At 42.9% G+C, this 23,831-nt stretch overlaps 1 protein-coding gene across 9 annotated transcripts in view; it reads right to left on the bottom strand.

The window, feature by feature from the left end:
* nrxn2b (neurexin 2b) overlaps nt 1-23,831 on the bottom strand; it is a 620,971-nt gene that overhangs the window by 92,356 nt on the left and 504,784 nt on the right. For all 9 annotated transcript variants that reach the window (XM_031850677.1, XM_031850671.1, XM_031850674.1 and 6 more), the window contains one exon: nt 14,539-14,720. In XM_031850677.1, the coding sequence (XP_031706537.1) occupies nt 14,539-14,720 (182 nt within the window). The remainder of the gene's footprint in view (nt 1-14,538; nt 14,721-23,831) is intronic.

Here is a 23,831-nt window from a genome sequence, read left to right as displayed (position 1 = left end):
GAGCCACGGTGAGCGAATCCTATTTGGACCTTATCGGGCGGGTGATAGCGCATGAAAGATTCAGCAGTGAACATCCACATGATGGTCTCTGTGTCAGGTTTGCACAGACCCTGGGGGCCCAACATGCATCGGTTATCGGCGGTCTCAGAACAGAATTTCATCTCTCGGGGACTGAGGACAGGACCGTACACTTCTGTGGCTACTCAGTGAGCTAAGACCTCAGTCTCTCATATCAGGGAATGCATTACCGTGGAAGATACTCCTTGACCCATAAAGAAGAAAAAATTGAAAAAGGGAAGTGGCTAAAAGTGAGAGATAAGAAGACATCTTCTTCGTTACTCGAAAAGGAATATTCCATTGCAATGCCTTTTTTCTTGGCCATTATTACCACAAGCAGAAATGACATTGGAATCACCAAATGAATTGCTGAGACAACAAAATCCAAAAAGTAGGTCCAATGAGGTATCATGAGCGGTCAGACGATCCCACAGGTTTGAAACAGACACAACAGGGTTTTCCAAATTAACTTAGAAAAGAAAACAACTAAATGAAACCCAAACGGTCCACTCTGTTTGCAGACCATATTTCTGATTTAGCAGTTAAACACAGTTGTCTTGGGGGTTCTAGCTGCTTTCACATCGTATGGGATGGCTGGTGGAGATAAGAAACACCCCAATGTTAATGACTTACAAGCTTTCACACAATCGGACAATTCCAAGCAGCTATATGATTGCAGAGTTGGTTGATTGAGGGTTGAAAATACTGACACTATGGTACCATATCCATTCAAATTGAGGGGAAATACCTGTGAATTACCTTTTCATATTGGTTTGCATTTTGTTTTGTTTAACCACACTTCCTTGTAATTCAGCACCAGACATATCAGAGCTTTCAGAATCACTCTTGAGTTCCCAAGTTATAATTATAACCTGAATGTTGACTTGAGCACTATCTACAAAATGGAAAGTGAAGTGGTGCTGCTTCATATGGAACCAAGCAGACGACAGCAGCAAACCGGATTTTATTTCAGTGGACGAAAGAATTTGATGAAGCCGGCAGAGAATAGCGACTACCTAACCCAACGGCATTGCCTTCCAAAGATTAAATATTTCCACTTTTCCGTCTTCAGAATTTATCACCAGATATTAAGTAGTTCCTTCACAAAGGAGAAAGTTGTTTACATTTACTATAACATATTAAGAGAAAGCTGCATTGTATAGCTAAACATATTACTATGATTAATTACAAAGAAGTAGTCATTTTATAGAATGTATTCCAGCACCATAGCAACCTTTATCTCATGCATGTGTTATTTTGCCTGATCCCATGTTAATGCAGCATAAAACCGATAACTCCCACATGGCATGAATGTAACATCCCTACTGACATTGTGGTTGTGTCTCCGTCACTTTTACCTCCAAATAAAGTAACTGGCTAGAATACAACCTGTCTGACTGTCTGATTGCTTCATCTTTCTCTGCTGTTTTGATGTCATCCGTGTTCCCGGATCACAGCAGCTACAGTAATCACTACACTGTTATTTTAACAGTTAGAAATGATGGCAACAACTTTTAAAAAATGACATCAATTGCAATAAACTAGAATTGTGTCATTTGTTCAGTTCTTTTCAATCTCCTTCGGCCCCTCCACTGCCATCCATCTCATCATCGCTCTTCAGCCGCCTTTTTTCTCCTCCGAGCAACCAAAATTCATTGGCAGCAGCCCAGCTGCTCGACTTACGGCGCATGTAACATCATTTGTTGTACACTGATTTTAACACCGGAGAAATCTGGAGATGTAACAAAGTCTGTACTGAAAGTAAATGGACTAAATGGAAAAGCATCATGGCGCCATCACCGCCATGTTCCTGGCCCCGCTGATTGCCTCTTTTTCTTCCCCAAAGCGACGTCGTGTGGAATTGAACTCACCACTGAACATCCGCTTTGACGTTTATTAAGAGCTCTTTTATTCCTCAAAAGTTAGACGCTTTAAAAAAAGTGTTCTTATCTTTGCTCAACACCGGTTGCTTTATTTAAGATCTTCCCTCTCAGCTTTGACCGCATTTACGCTCACGGCTCCACTCCATTCATTCCTAATGGCGTTCATTTCCAGAACAACAAAGGCACTGAATAATGAAGTGTGTTCTTTTTTTTTTCCTGGTCTGCCAACAGCAGAATTGTTGATGGACTCGCAAAGTTAAGAGTGGTGACTGAGAGAGGATGCATTCATCATTGCTGCGTTGAGTACATCACCAAGGGCTGGGGAACACAGTCATGTGTGCGCTCTGCATGGATGAGCAGATGTAAACATTTCTTTTCCCCCTCTCAGCCTCAGAGACATTCTCTTGTAGTCCATCTTTCTCTCTCTGAAAAAAGCAACAGAGCTAGTTTCTCTTTCTACTTATTGTTCTTTCCCGCTCCACTTCCAGTCTCTCCTTTGTGCTCTAGGTAGAGACATACACTCCCCAAGGTAGTCAACAAGTACGCTGAGGTAAGAGCAAGGGCTTTAATCTGACCGCCATTTTAAGATAGATGTGGGAAAAAGTTCAAAGCAGGATTCTGGAGTGGACACTGAAAAGTCTGTGTTGATTTTCCTCATAGAGACACTCAGTGTTTGGGTGATAACATATCAATTATTTTTGTTTTCTCTCCAGAGAAGTGGGCCAAAGGGGATGTAGGATGCTCATTTGGTGGTCTATTGATAAATTAAAGGGGCGCATGGACTCACAGTGCTTTTACAACCAATAGAAGACATACGCTATATTAAAACAGAACAGAAAGTCAATAGGCAAACTTTCACAGAAAGGGTAATGATAAACTGGTGATGAATCAAAAGGAGGAGAACACATAAGAGGTCAGCCAAAGTCCAAAAAGTATCAGATAAAATGCTAACAGGCAGCTTTTAAAGACACTCCAATTATACCACACAGCCAGAAGCTGAGGGAAAGTGATAAATGGGAAAATTGGGGGTTTGCATACAAGCAGTCGGAAATCGCCGTTTGTTTGTAAATGACGTGTCCGCCCTGAAATCCACGCATGTGTCAGCGTTACGAGTTAATTATGGGAGAGAATACTTTTAATGAGACCATTCAGAATAGTGCAGACACCTGCGCGTTCAAACAGAAAACGACTATTAGTCACAGTGAATCGATAACAGCGCCAGCAACAGTAGGTGTGGATGAATCAGAATGCTAATGAAAGCGTGATGTCTAATGAGTAACGCCGGATGAATTTGGAGTTGCGTTCAATACACGAGTTGTCCTGTCGGTGCTGGCCCGATGCTCACTGCAGCGGGCGAGGGGGGGGGGGGAGTGCATCCAGAGGCAGCTAAAGGCTGGATGTGCAGCGGTGACATTTGGAGAGGACCTCACAGTGTTCCCGTCCTCGAGGCTCCTCACTAAAGACAAAGTAGACTCTTTTTTTCCTCTCTATATTCGTACATGCTCTTCACTTCTCTCTGCCCTTCCCTCCCTCGCTCATTCTTTCTGCCAATTCCGTTCAACTATTCTCTCCTGTTTTTGAATACTGGGACCGTTGAGGACAAACAATGTATGCACTCGTTTTTTTCTTCAGGTTTCAATCTCATTAGCGCAGTTTTATTTTGAACACAGGTTCACTGAGTTAAATCCTGATCTCCAAGATTAAAAAACCCACACAAGGGACGCGAAGCGCCGCACATTAAATCTTAAATAAGACGTTGCGAGCGGTGAAGACGACGCCGTCGGAGTGATGCATCACAATGCTGATGACATGATGTGTGCGGAAAGCTTATGAAAATGAAAGGCACGCCTCGTATTAGATCGCTTGTCATTCATCAGGATGTGCTGTTGTTCAGAGGGTGGAAGAGTGGAGGGAAGGAGACGGCAGCCGATGATGAGGAAGAATAGGATCAGGGTAGTCCAGGTGATTGTTAAAGCCGGGACTGGAACCATACAGACAGGCCTGCTCTCTTGGACCCTAATGCCTTATTGATCCGGGAAGCCCATCCACCACTCTGCTCTCACAGGATACATAGACAATGTGAGCTGCCAGTACAGTGCCCAATAGGGAGTAAAGCGGCCACCTTTTCAACAACATTATTATGTTTTCTATTGACTTATCATGAGTTAGTTTCAAGGACAAAGACAACATATTTGCAAAAGCAAAGCTTTTCAACTGCTCTACATTTAGTGCATTTTACTCACGGGTAAATCAACACTGCTATAAATAGGCTAATAATCACACACAATGGATTGTGCGTTTTTTGCGGCTACTGAACCCGCAAATATATGACAAAAGACAGTGTCATTCTCAAAGCAAAGGGTGAAAAGCACCCACAACTGAGCTGCCAAGCAAACAGCATCTCGGTGCTCCTTAGCAATTTGCTTGTATCTAAATTAGGTAATGTGCATATATTTGGCATTAAATCAGCCACTTTCTATGTAAATTCCAAATCACAAAGATCAGCGATCATAGCCACATCCAGTTACAGAGAAATGATTAGTCTCCAGAGAGTTGGTGGTCACTGAAGTGCATTTATAAGAGGGGGGTCACGCCCAGACTTCCCAGTGATCATGGCATATTAAATCCCAGATATGCGTCTCTCTGTGAGACAAAAAAAGGCATATTGCACTCAGCCGCAAAACGTTATGGGCGTCTTTCCTGAACCAGACCTTGAGACGGGGCAGATAGCGGTTGCAAATATTCATGGTGCCATGGTAGCAGGATTTTCAGACAGTAAGTAACTTATTGTAGAAGTACCCTTTCAATTCTTCAGCAACTGACAAAATAAATGACCCTTTAATAGACCATTTGGATTTTGATCTGACAAATGAACTAAGCCACACAGTGAAGTGAAGTGAAGCTGCACGATAGGGAGTTACTTCTCGGATTCAAGAAGTGCCCTGCAATCTAAAAATCAAGACAGCTGACCCAACAGGTACCAGCAGAGGCCCTGCTTTAGAACGGTCATCCAGAGAGACTGACGTGTTCTGAGTGAGGCCTCTCAGGAGGCAATTAAACCTCCCTCTACAAGCATCGGGGGTCAAATAGATGGATTTCGGTTATGAATGGTTAGTCACGAAAGAAGGCCACCAATCCGCACGAAGGAGGCGGGATTTATAGTCAGGTCTAGCTCCTGATCCCCTCGCCCATCCAAAGCTAGCCACCCATGATGAAACCTCCACCCGCCGGGACAATTAATTAGCGATGCAAAAGGGAAGGATTAATCGATACGCTGTCAGGCTCCCGCCGGCTGAGGAGAGAGGGCCTGCCAAACCCACCAGGACCCGATCTCATTACTGACGGCGGCCCACACTCCCCTTTTGAGAGGCAGCTGCATTCATCAAAGCCATGCCTCCCTTTCTCCCTCAATTGTTCGCCACGCTCCGTCCCTCTGTCCCCCCCCCCTACATGTTTTGCTTCTACCCTTCTGACAAGACGAAGGAGGGGAGGCGGGAGAAGTGACACCCATTTAAGAAAAGGAGTGCGTGTGTGTGTGTGTGTGTGTGTGGGTGTGTGTGTGTGTGTGTGTGTGTGGAGAGAGGAGTTATAAATAAGGAAATAACTAAATCTAAATGGGTGGGGCTGCCCTTGTAAACTGTCTACATGTATTAAAGTGTACTAGGGGTAATCATACATGTCTTGGAAGTAAATGTGAAGGTGTCCTTGCAAATGTGTTTGTGTGCAACTCTGGCAGCTCGCTAGAACATGAGAGCAGCGCATGACTCTGTGTGCGACTGACAGCTAGTTAGGAGTAAAGGCGTACCGTGTGTGTGTGTGTGTGTTACCGGGGGCAGGGTGTAGAGGATAAAAGCCTCTGCCTCTCTCTGACAGTTTTATCCGCATCACCATCTGCCTTTATCTGACGCCAGGATCTCTTGCTTCTCCAATGCACTCTCACAAAACTCTCCATCCGCCCTGCTCTTCCGTCCCTCATCTTCTTCGTCGCATCTCAGATCGCGTTTTTCAACCCATAATTAAACAAGTTCTCTGGCTCGAACCCCTTGACAGATAACCTGTGGCCGTTAGGAAAAGCGTGGTATACTACGGGAAAAAAAGAGGATCCTCTCATTAGCCAGGCGCTGAGAGGAAAAGAAATCCCAGTGAGGCTAATGAAGTCAGATGCTGCGCTTCACATCTCGACTGTGGGGATCTCACCGCAAAACGCCTGTGTACAGAACGTCTCGCTCTCGATTTCCCTCACAATCAGCATTTGTCACATGCAGGGAGAAGGGGTAAGGGTGGGGTCAAGAGGAAACATATAACCATGTCCCTTTTGCTAACCCGCCACTCCCTCTCTCCCCCTCGGCTCAAACTAGAGACTTGTGGTGAGGGATGGCTCCCTAGTGGGTAATCAGAGGCGGTCCTTATTTAATGCTATGAGCCGGGACCGGACAGCCAGTGATGGAGCTGCTCTGGGAGGCCCGCTGCGCACGCTGCACCGGCCCCTAACTGCAGATGAGAGCTTCCCACAGAGCAGTTAGTGCGACAACTTGCCAGCTGTAAATGTAATGACTGTCAAATGTGAGCGGTGCCTGTAAGAACAGCAATAAATACAAACAGACACCTGGAAAGAAATGCACTCCAAAAAAAGGGAGTGCGAGTCCTAGTCTGAAAGGCTAAGCTGCTACGCCTTTATTCAACCATCTGTCGGGCCATTTAGAAACTTTAGGAGTAGCTCATGAAGGGAAGGGCTCTGATATTTGCTCCTTTCTTCATTAACGACTCATCTCTCTGAGCATAACTAACAAACCCAATTTGCTGCTCTGCTTTGTGCCTTTATAGCTACATATCTGCATAGTCTCGTACATTTGAACAGTGAGGAATCTCTCACATTTTAAGAACCGGCATACTAATTTATATTAATACCTGATGAGTCTTAAAGCTGAAGAGTTGTTGTGAAGTTTTGTGAGGGCCCTCTAGACAATTCATTTCCTCCATATTGTTGGACGAGGGAAGCTAAATCCCAGATGATCTACCGAGCTTAAGTTTACCTCAGTGCCTTTGTTTATGACAGCGGGTTGGGGGGGAGCAGCGCGAGCATGAAGCTGGAGTAAGACGAGATGTTCTAGCCAGAGTGAAATGAAAGGCAACACTCTTGGCATGCACAGTTTTTTCAAATTGCAAAATGTTTGAGTACAGGAAAGAAATGGACAACCCCAGACTATCAAGTCAGCACAAAACTAAATGTGCTTTTGTTTGCACTGATGTATGACAGCGGGGAAACTGAACGCCATACCACTGCAGCTTTCACACTCAGTATGGCTAAGGCAGGAGCACTGTGTATTCTTACAACACTTGAACTGACTGGTGTATCAACTAAAAGCTCACGTGTTGCTAACATAGATCTCTAGGGGGACATTTTCAGCTGCTGTCAACCAGCTGCACATGATCAGCAAGTTTTAATTCTTACACAGGTTTTGGTGGAGCAAGTGATTTCAACTAGGCTGACCTCAGTGGTGTATAAAGTACCCAAAAGCCATACTTGAGTAAAAGTAAAGATACCTTACTGGAAAATTACTCCAGTAAAAGTAAAAGTCACCTATTAGAATACTACTTGACTAAAAGTCTTAAAGTATCTGATATTTATTGTACTTAAGTATCAAAAGTAATTTTCTGATATTAAATGTACTTATAGAAAGTAAAAGTACAAGTAAATGTTGTTAATAAAAAAGCAAAGGGTCAGAATTTTGAGAATTTATTCTTTTAAGTGCTGTGGCCACCATGACCAAGGACACGGAGCTGTGTTGACAATAATTGTATTGGCTGTGATCCATCCAGGAGCAACAATGTTCAACATAATATATTGTACATAAGTATACTTTTGCATCTACTATGAACTTATCATCACAATTCTCCGAAAAGCAATATGACACGATGAAGGAGTTGTAACAGTGTGTTTATAAGTATGCTCATTCCGACTAGAGGATGTAGAGGGCAAATGCATCATATTGTGAATAAAAAATATCCACTTGATGCATCAGGTCAGTGTTGTGAGAAAGGACACCTGCCTTGTAAACTCCTATGGGCCTGATTTGAACACAATAGGCAAAGGTTTTGCTCAAGCTGAATCTGCTACCATCATAACTCCATCTGATCATCCACAAAATGACTCAAATAGCAAAACATGATCAATACTAAAGCAGCACCGAAAGTAACAACCCAGTCATTACCTGAAACTGAAAAATGTCCTGTTCATCTTCAAAAGACAATTATATTACAATGTAGCTTCTTTACATTCTATTAGAATGTAAAGAAGCTACAGTGTATAGAATGATTCTATTGAAGTTATTCCTTTTTTAAATGTTTTAGACGAGTCACTAATCACTTTAAAATAGTGATTATAGCTGATTTAACATACAGACATGAGATTGATCTTCTCATGTCACTCTCTTTATACAATGATATTAATTCATCCCCGTTTTATTGATATCTTACGAAATATTACTCCTCATTTTTCGTGCGTTTTTCCTGCAAAAGTCCAGCAGCATGAGTCTGTTTTCGCTTGTTACATGCATACTGTCTTTTCAAAATAAACTTCCATCTTCACAGGAAACAACTAAGGTTTAGGCGATGAAACTACTTAGTTAGGTTTAGGAAAAGATCGTGGTTTGCGTTAAAATATCTACGGAAGTGGCGTTGCTTAAGTACGGAAGTCACGTCACAAATAAATCAACATTGGCTTCTCGTTTCACGCACGGCACAAACTGCGGCCTCCTGGAGGAAACACCAGTGTTTGTTTGACCCATCCACCTCTCCTCATCCCACCCGTCCTGTGTGGAATTCTACTCGTGTTGTCGCTTGCTAGCTATAGCATATAGCATCCTGGGCATCACTGGGAATCAAAACACCGCGGCTTTGAGAGCACTTGTTTGCAATTGCGCATTAACGTGATTAACCAATGATTTAACTTGCAAGCTAGGAGCACTGATTCACCAAACCTGCTTGCTTGCAATCTCTGTTCCACCACAGTCCCCGACACTGGTCTCTTGATTCATTTTTTTTTCTAAAGATAGATTTGATTTTGCAGCGAGTAACGAAGGTTTCAGGGGAAATGTATCAAGTAAAAGTATCAGTTTTCTTTGCAAAATGTAGTGAAGTAAAAGTAAAAGACAACAGAAATATAAATAGTAAAGTAAAGTACAGATATCCAAAAAACCGACTTAAGTACAGTAACAAAGTATTTCTACTTCGTTACTATACACCACTGGCTGACCTAACAACCGCACTTCTTGGAGAATACCAGCACATAATGTGTATCAAGTGCCTTTGCTATGATTTGCCTTTGCTATGATTGAATTTCTTATTTATGATAATCATAGTAGCTTGGTGATGTGTCAGAATAGAAAAGAAAAAGTGCTTTGGGCTTTTTTAATATAAATTATGGCCTGTTTATTTTGGCCTCCAAGGTCTTGCAAGGACATTAGCTTTTTCCAGCAGCCACAGATGGGAGATTTAGCTATCAGCCCACTTCTATATCTGTCTGTACCCTTCATTCCCCGAGTCCCACACCCCAGGCCCGATGGTGGAAATGTCATCAAGATTGGCAAAAATGATGTCCTACCCTCCCAAATGACCATTTTTTACTTCTGTTGATCTGACATCCTGTCAAAGGCATTGAGGGGACATCCTGCTGACTAACGGAGTAAAAACTGAAATTCTCACTGATAATAATACTAGTAATACAAGTTGTATATGTTCCTATGTAATTCATAATGTGAGTGGTAAAACCAAATGGGTATCTTCAATGTTCTCGGGAATAAATATCCTAACTACTTCCCAGAACTTTCAAACAAGTCTTGGTGTCATTGCTTGACCAAAGTATATTGGAAAACCGTTTCAAGTTGTTTCTCCTTCACTGTTTGTACTTACACCTAAGAAAAGTAATACTCTGTCATTTGTACATAACCAATGCAATAGTGAGCCAGTTGACGTAGATAATGACTAAGTCTACATAGGGAGGAGGTCTGGATGGATGGATGGGTCAAACAAACAGGATTTTAATGCCGGAAAGCAGAAATCGTTGACTCGACCTTACTTTTGTTACGTAACTTACGTATTTAACTAACGCCACATATGCAAGTTATCTAACGAAATGACTGCTCTAACCAAACCGTAATCCTTTCCTGAACCTAACCAAAGAGTTTTGTTGCCTAAACAGGTTTTGCACCACAGGGGTTTTGCGCAGACGCAATGATCGCTCATGTTGCTGTACATTCGTAGGAGAAGACATGAAGAATGAATACTTTTCGTAAGATGTTCTACGAACCATTGTATTAGGATACTTTTTTCAGCATCAACTGGTAAGAAGTTAAGTCTTGGACAAAGTGTACGTGGTTAGGAAACATCAAGAAGACCATTCCCGTCCAAAACCAGAGACCAACCTTTAATAGAGATGGGGATTACCATCTCTGCAACTTCCTTGACCAAGGTCATGTACTCTGTTGATTACACCTTAACAAGTTCAATTTGCCGATGAAGGCCTAGGTATGGTTGAAAGACCTGGGAATTGCTAAATAAGAGGACTTAGGACAGTCTTTCTCAGGAAAAAACGAGTGCCACAAAGTAAATGCCATAACAGCATTAACAGCACTTTGTTAGGAATAAAAACAGGTTGGATTAGCAGCAATAGGCCGTAATGGCTGGACAGTCTAGTAGCAGTTTGAGGCAAAAAGAGCACAACCGTGACTGCCAGTTGCAAATTCAAACCCCAAACTAGTTGTAACCCCCAGTGCATGCATTACATTGAGCGGTTACAACTTGAGCTACCTACATTTTTATCTGTGCAGAATGAAAAGCCGACTGGACTTTGTTGAGTATTCTTGAAATGTCTCACCATTCATTCAAGAGACTTAATTAGCTCTACCGACTCTTGGGGAGTTCTAAGGTATTTAACTTCTCTGGGTGATTACATACAGAGGAACTCCCCACCAGTCAGTAGAACTGATGAAGTCTGCTGGATCAACAGCAAAATTCTTTAAGACCAGACAGCAAACCCAGCTGTTTTTTAGTGAACTACTGCTTCATGTTCCCCGACATGGATGACAGAGAATCTTTACAGACATATGGGTAATACTGCACTGCAACAGCAGTATGCGCGGTCATGTTTGGTCTGCTCGGCGATGACTCATTCCCATGGCATTTTCCAGATAATGAATCGCAGAGCTTTTTCATCTACAACCCTCAAAATGTCAACTAGAAAGTTTGCAGCACTTTCAGACACACCCACAGTAAATAATTAGGGAAGTGCAAAGAAACAAGGCCTTGTGAGGATACACTATGTCCTTATTAAAGCAGCCACAGTGTTAAGCATCCCATAACCTCATCTCCTACCCCGGGGCCTGATGACAGCATGTCAAGAAGATGTAGTGAGTGATTTCTGTCAGGTAAATGGACAGAAATAGGGGGGACATGAAAGAGGTGGAAGGCATGTAAGGGCAGAAGGGTATATAAAGATACGGGTGGTTCGTGAGAGATGAGGAATCATGCTCCATCACATCCTGGTGCCGTGTTATTATCAGCCGCGCCAGTATTTCTAGTTAGACAGACAGACACTGCATCCATCATGCTGTGTTATATCCTGTCATGACAGTTAACGGTGGTGATCAGTCTTTGGGCCACCGACTTGGCTAAGAAAGGCCATTAACTTTAACACTAATCAACTGCGTCATTGGTGGATGTCTGTTCTCAAAATGCAGAGGGCCAGGAAATTGAAACAAAACACAAACCACCACAAAACAAGCGAACCTAGAATGCCAAAGCTAATGAATAAGGCCCCAGGTATTGGACCTAAGGGCCACCATCACTGCTTTAACGCGAAGCTATTTTGTACTTTGATTGGGTCTGTGAGGGCCCCCATCAGGTGGGATGACACAGGGCCGTAGCTCCTAGGTTCTCAGGTCTAATTTGCCTGTTCTTCTCCCCTCAAAGAGAGATGGGCATAATTAACGGGACCCAAACACCAACCACGGGCTGAACAGAGTCATTTAGGCGAGCGACTCGGGAGCAGCGGCGGCAAATGAAATGTAATTGCAAAGGGAGCAGAGGAGCAGGGTGGGTGTGTCGGAGGCACTGATGTGTGTGCGAGAGGGAGAGAAAGAGAATGAGCGAGACAGACATGGGGGAATGAGGGAGAAAATGAAAGACACAGAAGTTAGATGCAGAATACGCAGTCGAGAGAAGAGCAAGCAAAATAATGACTGTTGATGGATGGTGAGGGACGGGCAGAGATAAACAGTGAGGAGCCACTCATTCAGGTTAGAATAAAGAACGAATGCACCAACTCATCTAATACTCTGTAAAAAGTTTTAAAGAATCAGTTCACCCAAATTACAGAAAAGTCATGTGGATAGTTTCGGATTCATTTCCCTAATATTTTAAATATCTGCCCCCACCCAATACAATGGAGTTGTAAGTATTTAAAATCCCATTCACTTACATTGTTGTGTCATTATTTGAATGGCTGTTGAAAACTTGGGCAAACTGCATGGAGACATAACACTAGAGGTGAATGATGCCACATTTATCTATCATATACTATTTATATGGACTGTTGGTTGAGTCATATGTGACTCTCTCCAAACAACCCAGTATTAAAAAACAACAGAAATAGTGCTACAAATCACAGGAAATCACCCTTTAGAGTTGCTGCAGTTGAACTCTGCTACATCCCCACCTCAACCCCAACATCATTTGTTGTGTCCGCTGAATTAACAACTGTAATCTTTCATCCCTCTTGTTATTATCATTATTCATCATCACTGATGTTGAGAGCATTCAAATTGGCCTTGACCTACTACTTTGTCTATCCACCTAGACCCCCCCCCCCCCACACACTATTTCACCTATACCTCTTATATCATCCCTTCCTCTGTTCCTCTCAGCTTACTGATCACTGGATGAGAAGTGAACCGGGGTCAACAATGTTCCTGTTGCTTCCAGGCATGGCCAGCCCAAACAAATTGGGGTCACTGCGATGTCGGAGTGGTGTGAACACTAACACACACACACACACACACACACACACACACACGCACACACTTGCCCAGATAGCTAAGAGTAGATAAGTGTGGATAACACTGATTGTTACCTATATAGCTGAGAGTAGATAAGTGTGGATAACACTGATTGTTACCTATATAGCTGAGAGTAGATAAGTGTGGATAACACTGATTGTTACCTATATAGCTGAGAGTAGATAAGTGTGGATAACACTGATTGTTACCTATCAGTGCGTTCCTTAAGAGAGTGTAAAGGGACTGCAGGACATTGCAACATTTTCACCACCAGCAGGTACAGTAAAACAGTTCAGTTGTGAATCTGACGGCACACAATGTTTAACTGTGTGATGCGGACACGATGATGAGTGGATCAGAGTCACCAGGTGAGGTCTTGGTTGGTAATTAACTGAGCTTTGAATGTATTATTGGGAAGAATAAGCGCAGGGTCAACGAGACAATTAGAGCCAGTGTTAATGCATTTTTAAATGCCTGCTGTCACTTAATTGATATTTAAAGTTATCATTAGAGGGGGTCTTAAATGACCTTTAAGCCTAACACATGAAAGCAATAAAAGCAGAGATGAGGCCAATAACTAGTCTGACAGAAGATAAAAAGAAGTGATGTGGGTGATTAGTGCTTTCTGGACTCTGCGCACACAGATTCCTCTCGGTGACCCCTGGAAGTTACACACACCAAAGAAAGAAATGCCATTTGTGAGGACAATTAAATCCAAGAGAAGATTTAACGACACCCTTTCATGAATCAAGGAGGAGGAAATTGTAAGTCATTACAAATGCATAATTTGAGAGCATATTAGTATTTTTCTATACTTTTAAACTATTATCATAGTTTTCAACATCATTCCCATCAAAGTGTATTTACTAAGTTAATTCTAGGTATATATTGATTGAAATTAAGATCAAAACTACCAGAAACCTAAGTTACAACAAACTACAATTAGCCTTCAAGCCCCAGAAATTCAGTCCAACTCCAAGCTATAAACTTAAAGGGTCTTGAAGGGTCATAAATATGAATGCGTATGTAAAATGCTTCTATCATTTACCGGCCCAAAACACCAACATTTCAGTAGTTTGTGTTTGAATATCCAAGTACAGTGTCATATTGTGTACAAAAACCAAAGCACTACTGCAAACAAAGTGCTTTTCACGGTACTCATTCTGCACCAATGACCCTAAGTTGGTTCCTGTCCTCTTCTTTCTCCTTCAGCCTCCCTCTTACTATTTGTGGCCTCTGGTTTACTCCCCGTCCTTTGGTGCTGTCCAATTTTCTGACATCCTTCCTTTCTGCTTCTCCAACCTCCATTCATCATTTCACTCATTCTCTCCCTCCTCTCTCTTGTCCTCCAGTAACTATGTCTAAATCGCCCTAAGTCCTTGGCATCATCCTAAGCCCCAATTTTTACACCTGTCCTGTCCCCCTTTTACTTTCTGGGTTTCCCCCGAGTGATTCATCTGACTGAATGTAGCTTAGGGTACATTCACTTTTCATTCCACCGTCATTCCAACCCCCCCATCGATATCCCTAAGGCGGTATCTTACTATGTGCAGCTCCAGGTAATCTCCCAGTCCCTTGGCACTCTCCACCCTGACCAGAACAGCCTCCTTCAGCTGCGTGCTGAAGCCCACTGCCAGCCGGTCTGCCCGTGTGCTCGGCCGGTCATTGGGTGGCCAGGTGTATGTGATGAGGGCTCCGCCTCTCCCGAAGATGTATGTTGTCCCAGCTGCAAAAAAACACACACAGAGGATGGAGAAAGGGGGTCATCATTGTGTTACAACAGAAAGATGTATGGTGTATTCTCAAACGCAAGTCAAGAACATGCTTAGAAGAAAAGCTGTGTTGTGAACATGAAGTTCTATCATCGGTGAAAAGTTCCATTTACAATTCAGTGAAAAGTTTGGAAAAAACTTCAGTGGCCTGAATATTCCATTTTAAATACATGTGAAAGACAGTAACTCTTTCTGGGTATTAAAATGAGTTATTGACGGTGCACGTCATGTAGTCATGTGTAGCTTTAGCACTAGTAACTAGCACCAGGGCTGGCTGTCACTCCCAGTCATCCGAGCCACAGCAGTTTCGCTCGTACTCAGTTGCGTTGCATTCAAACTAGGGCAAACTGACAAAACTTTGTGTTGGCTATGCTGTCAGTGTAACCAGCAGCCCTCGACATCAACAAAGGAAATTCCTCAGATCTGCCTGTCAAAGGAACTTTGCCTCAACAGTATTTTTGAGTTCCAGCCTAAAAGATCCACCCGCCCCGCGCGCTGAGTGATTTTGTGTTTGAAACACACGAGTTAGGATTTGGCTCGACTCCACTAAGCCCGGTGGCGACGGGCGTTGGCATTGATTAGCATAGCGTAATGAAGCCACAGTGAACTGCTCTCAACCCTGTGGGCTGTCAAGTCTTCCCTGGAGCATAAATGCATGTAAACACAGGCTGTATAAGTAGATACCAATGCATGTATTTGTAGCTATATGAAGTTACACATTTGAAATGTACACACAGTTGCATATAAAGAGACAGGGTGCTGTCACACCTTAACCGTTTGGTTTGTTAAAAACAAACTCAGATCTGTTTACCTGCTACGGTTCATTTGGGCTGGTTTGAGAGCTGTCAATAAAACCCTGGTGCAAACCAAACAACCGAACCGAGATTGCCTCGAAAAGTGGTTCGGTCCACCTCCATGCGAAAGAACCGGCCGCAGGATTTTATGAAAGCAGAAATGTGATTTTAGCAGGATTTCGGAAGCTTAACTACTAAAAAAATCCATCTGCCTGTCCTGAAATCTGTTCAGGGAGCAAACTTATAATTATTCGATATAAGGCAATGTAAGCACATCAACACAAAGGCTACGCAAGTCAGCGCAGCTATTTTCCCCAATTATCAAGTCAAAAGCTGTTAAAACTGTTTACCTGTCAGTCTATAATACGTCATGTTTACTCTTGTTTTGTTTGTAGTCGGCATGAACTGGAACTGGACCAGAACTAAAATGCAACAATGTGTCAGTTTGTCCCTTGGTCCGGACCAAAACACCCTGACTACGTAACACTCTTGACTGATGTGTTTGCCTCGCTGTACATGCCATTTTGCTTTCTGAGTGTTCCTGCTAACCTCACTTTTGATTGCCTTGCCGTCGTTCAAGCACTTTATTTTCCAGATGAAGAAGATTCTTTCAAGTTTCCTTTTACTCGACATTTTGAGCCCTGGTCAAGTGCCCGCTGGTTAAAACCAATGTGACATCTTCAAGTAGCTTCTCGACGGTTTCCAGCAAACGAAACCCAACAATTTTCAATTTACAATGACATGACACAAAGAAAAGTTGACCATCCTAACCTTTGAGTTAATACAACAGGCAATTTTCTCTTGCTAAATGAAGTCAACTTTTAGTCGATTATTAAAATAAAAACATTCTGTTGACTGGCTGCACAATCACACATGTACACAGTAGTGCACAACATTGTCTTTCGTACTGTACCTGCACATATGTCCTTGGTTTACTTTTTTTGAGCCTTACAAATCTCTCTGTAGGTGTGCTCGGGTCAGAGAGGTCACAATGACTGCAGGGCCAAAGGGCCTTCAAGCAACATGCATGGCAACGGGCCGCACACAGTCACACACAGGGAGAAGGCTGGCTGATAAATAATGGACACATGTCGTCTCATTGTGCTCACACACACACACACACTCAGTCAGTCACTCAGCTACCCGACACTTTCATTATCTAACAATCCGCTGGTAGCCATTTGAAATGGGCTGACACACACAACTCTCCTCTCTCTCCCTCGTTTCTTCTCTCTGGCTCTCTGGCTCTCCCCTTACCCCTCCCCCTTTTCCCCCTTCCCTCCCAGCGGAGCTAAGCCCTCTGCTCAGCTTGTGTTTTTCTTGAGGCTGTATTATTTTAGCACTGACTAATTATCACAGCAAGAAGGTTGTGTGCCAGAGGAGGGAGGAAAAAGAGAGGATGAAGAAAGACAACAGGGTATGGAAACAGGGAGTGGAGAGGATGGGAAAGTGCAAATTGTGGATGGTGAAGAGAAGAAGAAAGTTGGCATTTTCCTTTGTTTTGTTGTTTTCTTTCCCTGTGTTTATTAATAACAGTGCGGCACCGGAGCTTTGCAGAAGCTGGGCAAGAGACAGCTCTGAGGAAGAGGAGGAAAGATTTGTAAAATGGCCGACAAACAGGGAGAGAGGTGAGCCATGTTGTGATGGATGAGAGAGGAGCCGTGTTAGGGGGAAAAGAGAGATAGCTGATGGAAGATTGAGCTGAGTACCTTTTAAAGAATGTCATTGCACTAGTCAAAGCAGAGAGAGAGTTTGAGAGGCAAGGAGAGTATTTTGCTGCCACGCAAGCCGTGTTTCCATTCACATGTTTTTGATAAGCAGCAATACTAAGATCCCAAAAATCCCAAATTTCTGAATGGGCGCACTCCGGTTGACCAAGTCCCGAACGAGCACTGGACTGCTCAACTTACACTCAGGATATCTCAGCGTCTACTGCATTCATTTCGGCAATTCTTTCTTTGTGGAAATGCTATGGGCAAATGCTAGTGTGCCTTCATACAGTAATTAAAAGGGAACACATTTTAGTTATTTTAGCAATATATTGTTATTAAATTACAGTCAAACTAAGGGAAGTTTAAAGTTTAAATGATGGAGCTATAGAGTCTATAGGTCTACACCATCCCATGCTACTTTAGAGTGTAATTCCATCACCACCTGGAAAACACATGATTCAGTCATTTAAATAGTTTACTAGCAAGACGACACAACTATATCAGACAATGTCACAAAGCGTGACTCCGTCTTTGTTGTAATTTTAACATCATTTCATGTGCCTGTAATGTTAAGGCTTTAATTCTGTTCAGGGTGTCGAAGAAGGAGCCAAGAAACCAGCAGGGGTTCTACCGAGACACAACATATCAAATACCGGAGGGGATTACTTCAATTTGATTAAAAAAAGTACTTTTCCAGTACCAGCATTTTTTCATGCGATATGTGTCAGTCACTATGGTCTGTCTCCAATATTCATTGGTTCAACAGGTCCTATTCCAGTCCCTGTTAATGTACCCAACTATTATTACATGTGTTTCGTCAAAGAGTACAATGAACCCATGGAACTTTACTTCAGATTCTAATTAAGCTCACAAGGCTTCCAGAAATCCTTTAACACAGTCGACAATACCAACATCTCATTTAGAGTGTCCCAAGAATTAGACATGCAGCACGTGCATCATCACTACATATCTTACGAGTGCACTAATTTAACTAATTCTCATCAATTAACACCCCTCTCATGTGCAGCATCTACCATATGCTTTGTCTTCCCGGGAGACTTTCCTGTACGCCTGATGCCACTTGTCACTTTTTACTTTATCTTTATCATCAGCACATTTACAGGCGAGAGTCTCAATCCCAGAAGTGCCAAAGTTTAGAAAAAAATAAAGAAAATAAACTCTAGGAGTACTCTGAAATACTCCTACATCCATCCAATGAGCTGCTGTTGACTTTGGCTGCTTTGATTTGTCCAGCTGATGGCGGCCACCTGCTGCTTTGTGCACTTGTATGTGCGCGTGTGTGTTTGAGCGTGCGGGCACTCTTCTCTTCTCTAAATGAGGAGACAAAGGAGGTGCAGAGCCTCTAATGAGTAGTCTGACAGGGCGCATCCATGTGTCACCGCTTCTCACAGCAAACACCTGCTGCTCCCGTTGAGGCAAAAATCCACCCAATCCTGCAATGTAGCACACGCTAATAGGGAGGTGAGATGGAGCGAAGAAGATGGAGAAAAGGTGTTTTACAAGCCCAAGAAAAACGTCTGGAGGGCATTGTTCTAAAAACAAGCAAACATCTACACATTTAAAGATGCTATGTGTACAGCGCATCTTTGAACAATTCAACAAGAGGGAAGTCAAAAGAGCGTGCAACTTCTCTAAAAAGTGACCACACCGCACGTTTGTCATGAGAATAAAAGCATCGACTTTTGAAGCAAAACATTAAAAAAAAAACAGGATTTTCCTTTGATTGGTTGGTACATGCAATATTGTCCTCATTTGTTTAAAGCTGAAATGAACCTATGCTGACCTCTTGCAGTCACGTGAGGGATTACTATCATGCATCGGCATTCAAATGCAGATATCAGTTTATAGAGATAAAACATAGTCTCTCAACTCAAACTCCATTCTCGCTTCTCAAGTTGCTAATCTGACTGTAAACAATGACTGGCACCTGGAAGAGGAAGTCATGGCCTGGATACGCATTATCTGGATATCCGCTGGCCACACCAGAGCCTCTGAAATATTGACCGTTGTCCCACCGATAGCTGATGGATTCTGACACTGATCAAACCTTAGCTAAAGAGTAGCAGATTTATTTTGGTTATAGTTCAGGCGGGCCACTAGCAGACAACCTATCTTGCTGTTAGATATCAGGACTTGTTGACGTGTACGTGTCTGTGAATATATTCACATTAGCATACATGCATGTATGTGTATGAACATGTACATGTTTTGTGAAAATATGGGAATTTGAGGGTCTACAACTGATTAAGATAAAACGGCACACTGAAGAATCTGCATCCGAGTTCTCCCCAAACAGTAACTGTTTACCTTTATCGAAAACTCAAGAGTTAAGAGTAAATTAGTACTGCCTTGGGAGTTGTCAGCAAACAAAAAACCTGCCCGCGTATGGATTTCTCTGACCTTCAGTCAACCGTGGTCTAATCAAGCAATCTGCCTCCCTGCTCTCGCTAGAATAACAATAATGAGGGAAATGCTCTGTTGAACTCATGTGTTCCACTCCTCCCCCTATCCCCCCTCAAAAGAGTCGAAATATTTTTTATTTTTTTTCCAATTAGCTTTGGCGCCATCGATCTGGCCAATCAATCCCACCTGCGGCGCTGGAGGTGGAGAGAATGCAAAGAGATGAATCAAGACATCGCAGGACGCCCCCTCTATTATTTCCATTCACATGGGCCGGCTGGTAATTTGGTTTGAAGAAGAACGGACAAAAAATAAAAAAACAACACTTTTCTTTGTCCACGGATCTGGAGGGAGAATAATCTGAAAAGACTCATGAATCAAAGCAGTAATGAAAAACCTATTGATTTGGCTTTTTTACACCCTTCCCCTTTCCCTCACCCTTTTTCTCTGTGTTGGGGGCGAGGTGGGTGGGGTTGGGGGTGGGGGGTATTTGGGGTTGAGCTTATCGTTTGGGATGCTTTCTCTGCAAAGGGCCATTGATTTGGGATAGTGGATTCTAGGCCACTACTATCCACCAGGATAAACGGGTCATATCGAAGAAACCAGACGCCACGATTTTTCATTACGGTCAATGTTGCAATGTCGTATGCCAGCCGCAAAGCCTCACGGGAGCTGATGCCGTGAAAATTGCAAGACAGGCCCGGCAACTTCCATAAGGAAAGAAGGACTGATGGCGGGGAAGTCACTTCTTGAGATGCAATAAGCCTCAAGGCGCACCAGAAATGTGCACGCATGCAAATTTATACACACCTCTCATTTTAAACTCTCACACAGGCTCTCAAACTATAACTCCATAACACACAGATGGTTCCTCCAACCTGTGTATTATTGCATCAGTGCAGACTGATTCTTTGAAGCGGTTAAGGGGAGAGACAGAGCTATTGATTCCTTTTAAACGAGAAGAATGAAACCTTCTCTTGCTGCTTTCTTTTGACACAACATAGATTTCGGAGATGGGGAAAAAAAAAAGACGGGGAGAAAACAAGGGGCTGAGATGAGACGTTTGGCAAAAGTTTCCAGACAACTGTTGATCTTCGAAGTTGCAGAGTCGCTCGTGCACGCACGCACGCACGCACGCACGCACGCACACACGCACACACGCACACACGCACACACGCACACACGCACACACACACACACACACGAACTTGGTGAAGACCCCACACACTTTGTTGACAAGTTAGGGTCTTTTCCATCTCTCTCCCTCCCTTGTGCGGGCACAAACGCGCACACATACCCACGTACACACACACACACACACACACACACACACACACACACACACACACACACACACACACACACACACACACACACACACTCAGATGCTCCCTTTTCGTAGTCTAACAACCTCGACAACATCGCCGCCCCTGCTCTGATAGCTATTTCTCTGTGGCGGTGTATAAGGAAATGTAGAAATGGCATCCCAAAGATTGGCTACGTCTCGAGAGGAAATAGCAAGTAATCCCCTCTCTGATGTGGTTGTATAATATTCCTCTTCTGTCTATGCTTTGTGCAAGATTGCTTCGAAAAGGATGAGAGGGACCGTCCTGTTACATGAGGAGAGATGACATTTGATCAGTGCAGCCTCAAAGTCTCCAAAGAGACGTGTTAGGGCCAACACGTGCTGTGTTAACGTGTTTGGTTTTATTGTAGATACATGGGCTGTGGTTAAATTGTCTTTTTTTTTTGCTTAGGAAGGTTCCCAACTGAGGGAAATGACCAGGAAGTATCTAAGGGACAGCCATGACAAGAGCTGGTCGAATTCTCTAAATCTAAATGTGCTTCAAAGCTTTACTTTCTTATCGCCTTTAGCATAGGGTACAGTGGACTATTGCGCCATCCCAGAATTCCACGGAGCAGCAACATTTAATGTGACGCGTCACTCGGCCACCTATAACATCTGCCCTCCCTCGTCTTTCCCTGACCTCATGACGTTTCCATCGAGGTCAAGGAAAAGACACTGGAATTAATTGTTCTACTATTTGACCGCAGCCATATATTTGTCAAAGACAATATCTTTATAAACATGCTAAAGAATGCAGAGAGGATGCTAATCAGATCTGGACCAATTAGCTACAGAGCTTCTACACAGTTCTTGTGACTGTCGGTGATACGTGTGAGACAGTTAAGACAGTAAGCGAGATCCCTATTGTACCTGACACAATTACAATTGTTCTGATTTGGTTAGATCTTGTCCATTTCACACCTCAATGAAATTCACACTCTTTCTCTCCTTTAGATTTAGTTTGATCTCAAAAGGCTGATAAGAGCGTCAGTGGTAATTGGGTCCGCACTCTTCTGCACCAGCTTGGAGACGGAACACGGCACCTCGGCCTAGACTATATTGGAAAAGAGTAATTGGACTGACCTTATACTTATAAAAAAAAAATAATTGGAGTGATTATACATATTTCACATGCCCTTGACTATATCCACAAATCTGGAGATGAAAGATGTTCCTTTGAACTACAGTTGTGAAGTTTGAGGATGTCCTCAAGTGACAGTATCACCAATTGTAATGTCTACATGCATCTGAAAACATACCAATGTGAATGTACTAACGGCTTAATCTTTAAAATATATTAAATCAGACCAAGAAGTCACTCAATATCGTTTAGGTCTTTTATGAGCCATTGATGGTCATGTGGGAATGCCAGATGTAAATCAATGTAGTAAGTATCAATGGAAAGGGGCCATGGTCATTGATGAAGAGGACAAGAGGACAATTATATCTGCTGGGAAAGACCATTCTGGAATACAGACGGGTTTCAACAAAATATTATCACAGACTCAGGTTGCGAGCGAACTCCATTCGCTAATAAAAACTGAAATGAGGTTCAAAGTTCCTGAAAAGCCAGTAAATGGCATTCATGTGATACATACTGCAGCCAAGCACAAACTGTGTCTTGGTGTGATTGGTGGTCAAGTTAGAAAATAACCTTAGATTTGTCTAAGTCCAGTGAAGGGGTGATAGAGATGAGGATGCCAAATTGAATCAAGCCGTATACATTTAATACCAACTGAGAGAATATTAGCCGTCATTGGGTAATTCACGTTAGCTCAATCATGCTTGGCTATAGCCACACATCTCGGCAGGCTAGTAAGCTAGGCTGATGGTTATCGCAAAAGTATTTCTATTCATACTTACTTTTTATTCCAACTTTGATAGAGCCAGTAACTAAATACTGTGGCCCTTGTCCTTGTAAGGGTGTGGAAAGCCACACCCATTCCCCTTGTGCACTTCCCCATTCCTCTAACTTGAGCTTTGAAAACTGTGGCTCTTTGTCTCCCTTCATTGATGTTTCCCCAGGTAATGTATTGTTGCCCCGACAGCTGCACTGTCTCCATGAAATGCTTGTATAAATGAAGCTGCGATCTGAAGACAAATCCTTGGAGTTCGTGACTTTAATGTACAAGAATGTGAACTGCCTTTACAGTTCAGTCCACATCAACGTTGAAGCTCAGATTGTAATGTCCCTACAAACTCCAGCAGAGTCAACAGAACATTATTAGGGAGGGTAAGAGGAGGAAGTCATTGATTTCTTTCACACAGAGTCATAAATGAGCACAACAAATATTAGGCTGATGGGTCCAGCAGTATGCGAGATTAGCAGTGGACAGACAGACGCACACACGTCCGTACACATAATCTCCTGGAGATAATAGATACCAAATTAGAGATAACAAGAACAGCGAAGTATTGTCTTTAAATCATGGTTGTGAACTATGTCAACAGCACACATCTGTATATGAATCATACCTCAGACTGTTCAGAAATCACTTCTGTCAGCTCAGGTTGTCTGATGATTATTCCCCTCCCTAATTCTACCAGTGGGGACTTGATACACAGCCGTGCCTTCTGCAATTCAGGAGGATTCAAATGTTTCTCATATTTTGCTTTCGACAGCAATGATGTGCTTGCGAGGTTTGTTTGAAACATTTCAAAATGCCTGTTATGTCCCTGGAGGGGATGCTACTATCAGAGAGTGATTTTTGTACAAATACCATTCCTGAGGTAGCACTCAGACGCTTATCTTTCTCCAAATATCTGTAAATGGAGGGATCCAGTGGGAGT

The sequence above is a fragment of the Anarrhichthys ocellatus genome, unplaced genomic scaffold (assembly GCF_004355925.1).
Source record: "Anarrhichthys ocellatus isolate YVR2014 unplaced genomic scaffold, GSC_Weel_1.0 scaffold11, whole genome shotgun sequence".
Taxonomy (NCBI): domain Eukaryota; kingdom Metazoa; phylum Chordata; class Actinopteri; order Perciformes; family Anarhichadidae; genus Anarrhichthys; species Anarrhichthys ocellatus.
Note: the sequence above shows the minus strand (reverse complement) of the source record. Positions and strands in the feature narration are given on the sequence as shown.